The sequence below is a fragment of the Vipera ursinii genome, assembly GCF_947247035.1.
Source record: "Vipera ursinii genome assembly, chromosome: Z".
Classification (NCBI taxonomy): domain Eukaryota; kingdom Metazoa; phylum Chordata; class Lepidosauria; order Squamata; family Viperidae; genus Vipera; species Vipera ursinii.
Window position 1 is genome coordinate 81,105,456 of NC_139517.1, and position 12,496 is coordinate 81,117,951.

General features: G+C 37.9%; 1 protein-coding gene across 1 annotated transcript in view; it reads right to left on the bottom strand.

Moving 5' to 3' along the window:
- RBMS3 (RNA binding motif single stranded interacting protein 3) overlaps nucleotides 1–12,496 on the bottom strand; it is a gene marked incomplete at both ends in the record, with an annotated part of 526,486 nt that overhangs the window by 338,245 nt on the left and 175,745 nt on the right. Inside the window, one exon of the mRNA XM_083376163.1 lies at nucleotides 6,165–6,223. Coding sequence (XP_083232289.1) covers nucleotides 6,165–6,223 — 59 coding nt within the window. The remainder of the gene's footprint in view (nucleotides 1–6,164; nucleotides 6,224–12,496) is intronic.

Below are 12,496 nucleotides of genomic sequence, written 5' to 3' on the forward strand. Positions count from 1 at the left end.
GTGTCATGCTTTTACTTGTAATCGGTCTGTGTGATCTTCTTGCAGCAGCTAGCCAAGTGGTCCACTGTTTCTTCAGATTCTTTGTACAGGTGGCATTTGCTATTTGTTTCTGTCTTCTAAATTCCCGCTGTGTATGCATTTGTTCTCTTTCCTTGTTATTTTTTTTAATATACTAACCATGTAATGCTTTGTCTTCCCATGCTTCCATTCTGTTCTTCATTTGGTATTTCTTGTAGGCCAGTTTACTTTCTCCAGTAGTAAGTAAGCCTTTCTGGTATAACAGCTTTAGTGCATCTTCTTCACTATCCTTCAGGTAGTCTTCCAGTGTTAAGTGCATGGTCTATTGTTACTTCTGCTTCTTCGAACAATATGCATAATGAATCATTTGATGATTTTTACACCTTTAAATCTTAAAAAAAACTTTTTTTAAACTAATGCCTTGATTGCTTATTTCGAATTGCATGTAATTGAGCATCCAAAATCAAGCAGTTTCTTTTTTAATGTAGCAGTTGTAGGCCATTACTGCCTTTCTCCTGATCTTTTTTAGAAATTGCCCATATAATGCTTCTCTTTCCCAGCATTTTGTTCCTGTTTTTATTACATCATTTGAACATTCACTTTTTGTCTCCTTTACATTTAGATAAAGGTAAAGGTTCCCCCGCACATGCATGCTAGTCGTTTCCAACTCTAGGGGCCGGTGCTCATCTCCGTTTCAAAGCCGAAGAGCCAGCACTTGTCCGAGGACGTCTCCGTGGTCATGTGGCCGGCATGACTAGATGCCAAAGGCGCACGGAACGCTGTTACCTTCCCACCGTAGTGGTCCCTATTTTTCTACTTGCATTTTTACATGCTTTCGAACTGCTAGGTTGGCAGAAGCTGGGACGAGTAACAGGCGCTCACTCTGTTACACGGAACTCGGGATTCAACCCGCCAAACTGCCGACCATCTGATTGACAAGCTCAGCATCCTAACCCACTGAGCCACCGCATCCCTTTACATTTAGTAAATTTCAATTCTTAACTTGCATTAATGCTTGTACACTTTTTTCTTTGATGGTTTGTTTGACTTGGAACTAAACATCTACTAAACATCTACTCACATTTCTATGCCACCAGTATAATTTTGTGGATATTACTATGGGAGTGTAATGTATAATAAATGTTTTTTGTTTTTCAGTCCAAACTGTCCAGTTCACCTTGTCCGGTTAATAATTTCACTGGTGTATCACAGGATGGGCCCAAGTACTGATGGCTTTGATGTTTCCACAGTTCAATTTTGTGATTAGCAATTTTCTATGATTTAGAAAACATTTCAAATTAAGATCTGTATCTTACATAGAAAATACAAGCTTTCTAGAAATTTTGAAAAGACAACAAAGAAACATGTCTCTTATAATAAAGTAATATTTCCAACCAGTCCAATTTTGTTTATTCTTTATTTTTAAATAGAAATATTCAATAATATTCTTTATTTGTTATACATACATTTTTTTAAAAAAATGCTGTTACTTGAAGTCAGTCTGTGTGAAGTAGCTAGCCAAGTGGTCCAGTATTTCTTCAGATTCTTTGCATAGGTGGCATTTGCTGTCTTCTCAATTCTGGTTTTGTATGCTTTGTTCTTAAGGCTTGGCCTTGAGCAGCCAGAATTAGCCCCTCTGTATCTTTCTTCACATTTCTTGCTCTCAGCAATTCCCAGCTTTTGTTGTTACCTTTATTCTAATCTTGCTTGACAACCGATAAAATACAAATATTTCAATCTTGTTCTTACCAGCTGCTATTGATATTTATTTATTTATTATTTATTTGATTTGTATACCGCCCTTCTCCCTAAGGACTCAGGGCGGTGAACAGTGACATAAATAACAGAATGCACAAATAGTTATCTTAAAACAATAATTAAAACAGAACCCGTCAGACCAGAGGAATAAAAACAACTGAGAAACTGGAGGAAAGTAATCAGAATTACATTCTTTTGAATTGTAGAAGCAGACTTTTCAAATTCCCAAGACAGTTTTTAATTAAAACTATTTTAAAAAATATGGTTACTAAATAGCACAGATGTATGAAGCATTCTCATGAATACATGCTCCCACTCATTGTTTTATTTGCCATGTAGGATTGCAGGTGTAAATAAACTTTTTTTAAAAAATGCCTAAGCCTGGCTAAGATTAGCAACAGTAATACAAAAATATATAGAAAAAAGCATAAATTCCAATACACCAAAAGAGTGAATAAAGAACACAGTTTTCAAGGGCTGCTTTAAACTTAAACTACCTAGTGGATAGATCTCAACACAGAATATGTGAAACCTAAGGAATGATTTTTCCCAGACCTAAATGTATCTACCAAAATCTTTCTGATGAAACCCTGTAGGGTCAAACAGACTCCTATAAAAGTAGGTCATCTTTTAGATCAGAGGACTCCAACCTTTCTGGGCTTGCAGACTGGAGGGAAGGAAAGCAGCTTCAAAATTGGTGTGTGCACATGTGCACGCACAGGGCCACACACACTGGCACAGCACTAGCGGCCCCATTCACACATGCAGGATACGCTGGCATCATGCACATGCACGAATGGCCACGCACCCCTCACAGCAGCTAACATCCTGTTCACGCATGCACAAATGGGCATCAAGCTCCCTTCGTTCAGTGTGCTCCCACAGGGAGGGTCTTCTCAGGGTGCCGCCAGTAAAAGATTGCCGGCGGGTAACACCCAGGGAAGGGCCTTCTCAGTGGGTGTGCCTGCCCTCTGGAACCAGCTGCCCGTGGAGCTGAGGACTGCCCCCGACCTCCGTTCATTCCACCGGGACCTGAAGACCTGGCTCTTCGAGCTCTCTGGCCCAGGCTGAGAATTTTAATTTTAATTTTAATTGGGGGCTTTTACCTTTTCAGGGACTGTTGTAATTTTTTTAATCGTTTTTAACTTTTGTATTTCTTGTTTTAATTACCCTGTAAACCACCCTGAGTCCTTCGGGAAAGGGCGGTATACAAATCTAATTAAATAAATAAATAAATAAATAAATTTCACTCAGGCAATCGCCTGGCTCTTGGCATGCGCAAATGGGCCACAGACACCTGCCTGTGTGCTAGCATCCCCGTTCGCACCAGCACACATGCGCAAACAGAGCCACAGATGCTAGTGCAAATGGGGAGAATGTGCGCCCACATGCGCATGCACTGGCCAGCCATTTCCACGGCCTATTGGCCAAAAGCCCATGGTCCGGTACCGGGCCATGGCCCATAGGTTGGGGACCCCTGTTTTAGATACTGTTTTACTTACAATAGAGTGCAAATTGAATATTACTTGAGTGAGATTGCAATAATCTTGATAAAACTGTCATTTAGGTCTTAGGTAACTAGGAAATAGTATATTTGCATATGTGCTCCAACTATTTGCTCTTTGGTGTACAAATCATCAGATAACATTATGCCAACTAAAGGCATAAAAGCAAACACATCCTCACTAGAGAATTATATCATGATCATCATGATTACAGAAGTAATTTAGTAGGATTTCCAATGGGAAAAGAATTAAAGTAGGCTGCATAATGAGATTAAATGTGAAGACAAGCCAGAAACGACAATGCTATCAAATCTTGATTTCTTAAAAAATTGTCTTTGCATATTAACTTTATAAACAATAACAGTTCAACGTGAAGACCTTTAAGCAACTGAAAATATAGATTTGTTGGACAGATATACAGTTTATTCTGCACAGTATCGTAGAGACAGATTACATATTCAAATGGGGGGTCTGACATCATTAATTCTAAAATGTAAAGAAAAAGGTCTTTGTAAATTTAATTGGTTACATCTTTCACTCAATACTTCCTCCGTATTTGTCTACCCTTCAATGATCTATCCATCATTAAACATATTGGAAAGAGAATGGAGCTGTAGAGGAAAGATGGGGCAGAGTTCAGCATCCCATCATCTAAATATTCTCTCAAATTTTCACTTAGTCTACACATTTAAGGGCATATTTTGTAGTGATTTAAAAAAAGATCTTTTAAAATGATATTTCAGCAATAATTTATTTGTCATTAGACCTAAGTTAGCCTTTTCTTGTTGACTTCGTTAATAACAGTTCCACAATAAGATTAAGCCTGATTTAGATCACAAAGAGAGTATGTTTAGATCCATTTTAAATTGAGGCCACTGTGCTTCCTATAAGATCTTGGGAATACCATAATCCAGCTGGAGAATTTTGGTCACTAAGCAACACATTCATTAAGTAAGTAATCGTCACATGACCAAGCCCAATTTTTCAATCATTTTACTATGGTTCTTAAGTAAATCATCAGAGTTAATAAGTGAATCATGTGGTCAGTTAGTGAAACACATGGATGTTAAGCAAATCTAGCTTTCCCAATTGACTGCGCTTGTCAGAAGCTGGCTACAGTCATGATCACATTATTGTAAACATTGCAATGGTTTTAAATGTGAGCCAGTTGCCAAGTACCTAAATTGTGATCACATGGCCACAAAGGTGGTGTGCAATCATAACTTCAAGGATGGAACATAAATCACTTTTCCCAAGTGTAACTTTGAACCATCAATAAACAGTTGTAAGTGAAGGATTATCTATATGGCACTCTAGGTTTCTATCTTAAAACTATAAAGGTAAAGGTAAAGGTTCCCCCGCACATGCATGATAGTCGTTTCCGACTCTAGGGGCCGGTGCTCATCTCCGTTTCATAGCCGAAGAGCCAGCGCTTGTCCGAGGACGTCTCCGTGGTCATGTGGCCAGCATGACTAGACACCAAAGGCGCACGGAACGCTGTTACCTTCCCACCGTAGTGGTCCCTATTTTTCTACTTGCATTTTTACGTGCGTTCGAACTGCTAGGTTGGCAGAAGCTGGGACGAGTAACAGGCGCTCACTCTGTTACGCGGCACTCGGGATTCGACCCGCCAAACTGCCGACCTTCTGATTGACAAGCTCAGCGTCCTAACCCACTGAGCCACTGCATCCCTTATCTTAAAACTATAGCCCTTATCAACTAACGTTTTCTTAATCACAGTTTGATAAAAAGAACAAGTATTGCAACATAGCAACAAAAGGGCAGCATAACTATTTTATTCAGCAAAGATGTGATGGAAGAGCAGAATATGAATATTTTTGTCAGATCCTATCATCCTACTTAAAATATGAGTTCTGCCACAAAATAAGTGTATTATTGTTGCCTATTTTCTATCTAAAATACAACAGATGCATTTTTTTCTCAATTGTTGCCCTCAAAATAAGCTGGAGTGGAATTATCATCTTCCTTTAAAACATACATTTCACAATCTATTTAGAAGAATTTTCTCAACTTGGTATCTTCCAGATGCTTAATAACAATTCCAAAATCTCTAGCCAACATGGCAAATGGCCAAGCTATTTAAAGATGGTGAAGTAGACTGAAGGTGATCAAGAAGACATCAGGTAAGCAAAGTCTGGTATAGAAAGATTAATATTGGACATCAGCTGCACACACAGACACACACTCTCACACACAAATACAGTCACACACAAATACCCAGCAGAGATCACCTCTTAGAAAACTATTGCAAATCTGATTAAACTACTGAGATCTTTTATATATGGGTACTTTTAAAAGTTTGTAGGAAGTTAAATAAGCACAAATGAGGTCCTACTATTGCAACATTATTCTGAAGACAAAAAAAAATGAAAATCTTTGTTTTATAATAAATGCAGAGTAAAAAACATAACAGCATATTTTCACAATATCATGTCACAATTCTGGAGCTCCCAGAGCCCCAAATTTAAAATTTTCTTCTCTAAAAACAGAAGCAAAAGACATCTACATATAAAACATGGAACAAGGCTTTTCTCTCAAAGAGTTTTATATTTATATGTAGGAAATAAATTTGTATTACCAATCATATCATTCAGATCAGATGACACTGTAGTTAGAAGGTAATTTACTTGGCTGCCAAAGCAATTTGATAGTTGTTCTGATTTGTGATTTTCATTTTGTTTGTTAATGAAAAATAATAATGAGCAATGTTACTGGAAGTACAACTCCAAGAACTGGCATTATTAAACATGCTTTCAATATACTGTATATTATGTTGATTGCACTGTCAGAGCCTGAACTTTGGCTACACAAACCAGTCAATCAAACTGATGTGGAATTTTCAAGTAGGACTTTTTCACTCACCTTTGCACTGATTTGTGTTTTTGTCCAGGATTGCTTTTGTAGATACAATTTTTCCATACCTAAAAAAATAAAAAAGGAAAAAGAATACTTTAGATATAAAGACACAGAAATATATTTGTTTATTTTATTGTTATTTCAGTCTCATTCAGGCACCAAACATGATTTAAGACACAAAAGTAGATTTCACCACTGGCAAAAAGTGTGGCAAAAAGTGTTGCTCAGAATGCAACCTTTATGGTAATGCCAGCTTAAGGCTACCATTTTTGGGTGACAAATTTTGTCAATTAGTTGTTTTGAACATCAACAAAGAAATCAAACAGGATCAAAGCTTTAGTAATTTGAAGTGGTATTTTCAGCTTATGTTGATTATAGAAAGATTAATCTTATTTATTTATTTACTTCTCATCTCATAATGGGTGTAAAACGACCAAATAAATAACAATAGATATAAAAAACAAGCATTTAAAAATATAAAAAGTCCATTAGATATTAATTAAAAATAAAATATATGCAAACCCCAAGCACTAGGTGACTATATCCACTTCAGTAGTGGAGCTATTTAGGCAGCTCTAATTCCCTGGGATTTGGGGGATTTCTGGAACATCAAAAAGGATGAAGGTAACCTAATGTTGGTCTGTGGAGCAGAGAATATTGCATAAAGAAGGCATGCTGCCTGGGACCCACAAAACATGGGTCCCTGCAGATGGCGCAAGCTGATATAATCGGGAAGATATGGTCCTACTTGGTCCCATGCCATTAAGAATTTTAAAGGTTAAAATCAGCACCTTGAATTGGACCCAGAAGCAAACTGGCAATCAGTGCAGCTCACAGATCAGAGCTGTAACATGTGCTATCCTAAGAGTACACATAATTGCCCATGACAGTGCAGCTGAAGCATGCAAATACTCTTCAGGTCGCATGTAGAGTACATTATGTCCACTCTGAAGATGTCTAAACACGAATGATTGTGAGCAGAGTTCCCAATTCAGAAACAGGCATAACTGACATAAAACCCAAAATTGTGCAAGCTGATTTGTCTGTGGGGTCCTTGGTGCTCTTTGAGCTTGGTTGTTTTTTTTATGGATGTTTTATTACCAAACTAGTTCAGTGCTAGAGGCAATTGGGGTTTACTCTATTTGGATTAGTGGCTTGTCCTGTCAGTGTTGGTAGGATAGTCTTGGTGATTCCTTGATTAGGCTGTTGTTTACTGTTACCCTGTTTGTCTAAGTTGGTAGTTTCTTGATTGGGGTTTGTTTGCTTCTTGATTGATCAACCCTAAACTACATATATTCTTTTCTACCAGTAGCTTGTTATATCAAAGAACTATGCTACCAAGACTCTTAAAGCTGACCCTGAAGAAAAGGGGCATAAAGAAACCGTCTGGCAAACAGCCAGAAAAAAATGGATGCATTTTTGTAAGTATTTAATATAAGAGAAAAAGAAGCAATGTGTTTTGGTGTCAGTTCCTTTCAGCTCCAAAAAGTTAGGAACCATAAGTAGTTTCTCCAGAAATGCTACTTAGGTCGGGCAATTATGCCTGGGGAATACTGTCTTGAGCAGGGGTCCCCAACCCCCGGTCCATGGACCAGTACTGGTCCATGGCATGCCAGCAACTGGTCTGCAGAAACAAATAAAGCCCCATCTGCGGGATGCAGGGAGCATACAAAACCACGCACCCTCCAGTCCGTGGAAAAACCCCTTTCGCAATAGAGGGCTTTATAAGTGAAAAACAGCACTTTAAACTGCATCCGGAAAGTTATTAGTAAGATACTGCATTCTGGGTCATTTGCACTTTCTAAATACTTTTTAAAGACAGCCCTAAGTATATCAGAATGCTCCAGATAGATAGTGATAAAAGCATAAGCCACAGTAGCAAGATCTTTTTTGTTTAGGTAGAGGTTCCAATTAGCACACCAGCTGAAAGTGGAGATGAATCCCGTATCATGGCCCCCATCAACTGTTCAAACACGAACCATGTATACAAAATGTCCTTAAGTCATAGATCTGATTCTGTGGTAGCATCCCCCATCAAAACAACACTGGATCACAGTGAGAATCCCAATATGGAAACAATAGCTCTGTCTTGCTCTGGCTCTATTTTAGTTAATTTTGTCTCATACAAACCCTCACAACTTCCATCAAAACCTCCATAGAATCTTCAGTGAGATCCAGAGTGGACATTTATACTGGGTATCTTCCGCCTACTAATGATATCAATCTCCAAAACAGTGACTGATCTCTTGAGACAGCTTCATGTAGAGAGAAAGATATATGAAAAATCATAGGCCAACTTCTATTAACTCCTATCAAATGGATCCATCTACTAAAGAAGGGATTTCATTTATTCTGAATTCACACAGATGATCTACCAGGATAACATCCAAGTCCCAATAAAGGTCATGCACAGAGAGGGATCAATTCTATCTCCACATTTCTCCAGGATAATCCATAGTTGGCCCATCTTCTCCAAGTATCTTAACAAACTGATCTAAAAAGGGAAAGTTTGAGACAAGGAGTTTATCTAGCACTTGTGGATGGAAGAAAAGCTTTTTAAGAATAGGGTACACCTCAGTCTCAATCAAAACTGCTGGCAACACTTTCCCTATAATAAGGCATCAACCATGTCATTTATTTACATATGTGATATATATCAAATATATAGAGAGATAAATATCCTGTCTTTAAAGAAGGCTTCAAGATAACAGTCATATATTTTTCTACACATCAACTACTCTGTGAAAGAGAACAACTTCCGCAAAGTCACCCAATGTACAATTACCTCATATAGCAAATCACCATACAACACAAAGCAGGGGTCAGAATGGTTCAATGAACCCCATTTCAGTTAAATTAAAATCTATTTATAACATTACTTAAATCAGTACTAAAGAGATTTTTAAATGAACATATCTTGTGGTAAAGAAGTAGGTTTTAAACAGAGATTGAAATGCTATGAGAGAAGAAGCAAGATTCAATTTAGAGTACATTTATGCAATAAATGAGCCATACAGAAATAAAGATGTGAAATGCATACACTGCTTCTCAAAATATTCTTCCTGTAAATGAGAGTGAAGTTTAGATTATTCAGCAGATTTCTTTTCAGTATTACAAAAGGCATTTGTTAACTCCAGGTAGTGCCTCCTCTTGAAACTGCTAAACAATCCAAATTTCTTATTTTGAAGTTCCAAAAGGAGGAACATCTCAGTTGCCAAAATGGATTCGTCTAGTTAGCTGAGCAGCTAAGTTGGATTTGAGTTCTCTAACAGACCAATCACCTTCCTTAGATTCTATAGGGGCAAGATGCTCCAGGCTTATTAGTCCTCTAACAAGGCAAAGTCTGAAATCAGTTGCCTTCAATTATATAGTTTTTAGACAACAACAACTTTTATTGATTAGCCCTTGGGCCATATCAAAGTACAAAGTTCCAGCAACAAACCGTCACCAAAACTAGATAAAAGCAATCCAAAATGGAATTTGATAAAATACAATTTAAAATGGAATTAAAATACAATTTAAGTTAAAATAGTAATAAAATGCAAATTTAAGATATAGATAAAATATGGAAACATTATATTTCGGAGTCGCCCTTACAATCTACCCCAATCAGTCCCACATATGCAGATCTTAACTGGATCATTTTGTTCAAATACTGTGCTACATTGGATGTTATTTTCAAGTTCTGGCCGGACATAAGGTAAGTTATTTTGATATGGGGATCCCAATGGGTCATTCATTTGGTATATAGACCAAGATACCTGTCTCTCACCCTCTTATACAAACAACAAATAGGATGTGAGCCAGGTCCTCTACCTCTGCCGCTCCGCAAATGCAGAGACGCTCATTGTACGGTATAGCATGAAATCTCCCATATCTGACCATTGTGTCAAGCTGTTCAAATCTTGCTCTCGTAAATATCTCCCTAAGATGTTTTGGGAGTTGTGACTTCAAATAACTGTCCACTTGAAAAGTACATTTGTATTTACTCAGCCATTTCAAGTTACCCACCTTACTAAGGATAGCTATATCAGTTTGTGCTTCTATATCCTTAATTCTTTGGGCAACTCTTTTTTTAGATTGTTCTCCTGTTACGCAAGAAACAGGAAGGCCACAGCTTCTTACAAAATTTGTTAGTTTGGTGATCCAGGAGATTTGTGATTGCAGTTTTATTTGCTCTAGTAGGCATAATTTGGGGAGTCTATCAGTCTCCATTTCATTAACTTTGCACCAGTAGTTATAAGCTCTAATTTTAGATAATGCCTGAATTGTATGAATTCCCAATTCAGCTCTAACTGCTGCAGCAGATGTTCTTGGATCTACACCCAAAATGCATCTCAGATGCTGGGACTGTGTTCGTTCTAAAGCTGTGGTTGAATAAAGACCCCAAATTTCTGCTCCATACAAGAGCATTGTCGTAACCTTAGCCTTATAAACTTTGAGTAGTGGAGCTAGGGACCCTGGGTAACTATGATTCTTTAGTTTGAGCAATAAATTCAAACGGGCTTTTGCTCTAAATGTACTTCGTTGATGATGGCAGGCCCAAGATCCAGTCTTGGAAAAAGTTACTCCCAAATATACAAAGGTATTAACCTGTTCAATTGGTTCACCGTCTAATTGCCACTTATGTCTCTGATGGTTTCTTCCAAATACCATTATTTTCGATTTGGATTTGCTAATAATTAGGGAGTTATCCTGGCAATAAGAGCTGAATCTTCTTAATAGCCTACGTAATCCTACTTGTGAGTATGATAATAAAATCATATCATCAGCATAAAGCAAGCTGTTACAGTAAGTATTTAGGATCATCGGCATGTGTACCATGGTATCCTTCATTAACCCTGGCAAATCATTGATGTATAAATTAAATAATAATGGGGCCAGGATACACCATTGCCTTATCCCTTTATTTGTGTGAATCCTATTAGTCAGGGCCCCATTAACCCCATACCGCACCCTCAAACAGGTACTTGTGTAAAGGGCTTTAATCAAAGCCAGAAGTCTGGGTTCTATTTTAAGAGATGTCAATTTACTCCATAGTACGTCTCTATTTACCATATCAAATGCTGCTGTAAGGTCTATAAAAGCAGCAAACAGGGGTCTCCTCTTATAGGCATATTTGGCAATTAGATGGTTCAAAACAAAGCAGTTATCAATAGTAGATCTGTTCTGTCTAAAACCTGCTTGTTCTTCTGTGAGGATGTTGTTTTCCTCTACCCAGATTTCAATTCTGTTCAAAAGGTACCTAGCATATATTTTTGCTACAATGTCAATCAGGCTGATGGGCCTACAATTACTAGGATCCTTTTTATTCCCTTTTTTATATATAGGGACAACTATTGCCATCTTCCACCCGTCTGGTATATGGCAGGTGTTATTTATGTGTGTAAAAAGACCTGCTAATACAGGGCCCCACCAGTTGGGAAATTTCTTAAATAATTCTGCTGGTAAAAAATCCTCGCCTGGGGCTTTATTGCTCTTTAAGCTTTTAATGATGGACTGTATCTCCTTTTCTGAAACTGGTGGCCAAGGGGGGAGGGTTCTCTGATTTACCAAATCACTCTTTAAAAATAATTTCTTTACCGATTCGGTGGGGGCAAACAAGCACTGATAATAATTCTCCCAGTCCGCAGCAGAGATTGGTATGTCAAATGCAAATCTCCGTTCCTTCAGAATACCTGCTACTGAGTGCCAAAATAATACTGAATTATGACTTCTGGCAGCCAACTCAAGTTCTGACCAGATTGAAATGGCAAAATGTTTTTTCTTTAATGTTATAGTTTTTTTTATATTCCCTTCTTGTGTGCAGCATCTTAGCTTGTATATGGGCAGTAGGATTCCTCTGGGCAAGCCTCATGGCTGCCTTCAATTTCTTTTTCTGTCGCTGGCAATCAGGATCAAACCAGCGAGGTCTACCCACTTGGGCTCTTTTTGTAGTAGGTTTAGCTGTTAGGTGTTTCTTCAGTATGTTACACAGATTGGAGAATGCATTGAAGGCTGACATCCAGTCAGTAGTAGATGACTGTATTGTTCTAGCCCATTTAGTAGCATTCTCTGTTTTAAGGCATTCTAATATTGCCTTAGTATCAACTTTGGCCCAAATTAACCTTTTATTTTGGGTCACCTCTACCTTTTTGGTGAGCCATCTTCAGCCATGTTATATGGTCTTAAATCTGAGCGGCCTTGCAATGTCACACTTACAGGCTGATGGTCGCTATTTTCGCTAAGGTGTACTGTGACCTCTGAGAAGAGGTCAGCCTTATCTCTAGACACACAAAAGAGATTCAGTACACTACTTGAATTGGCTGAGTGGTATGTATAAGGGTATGTATAATTCT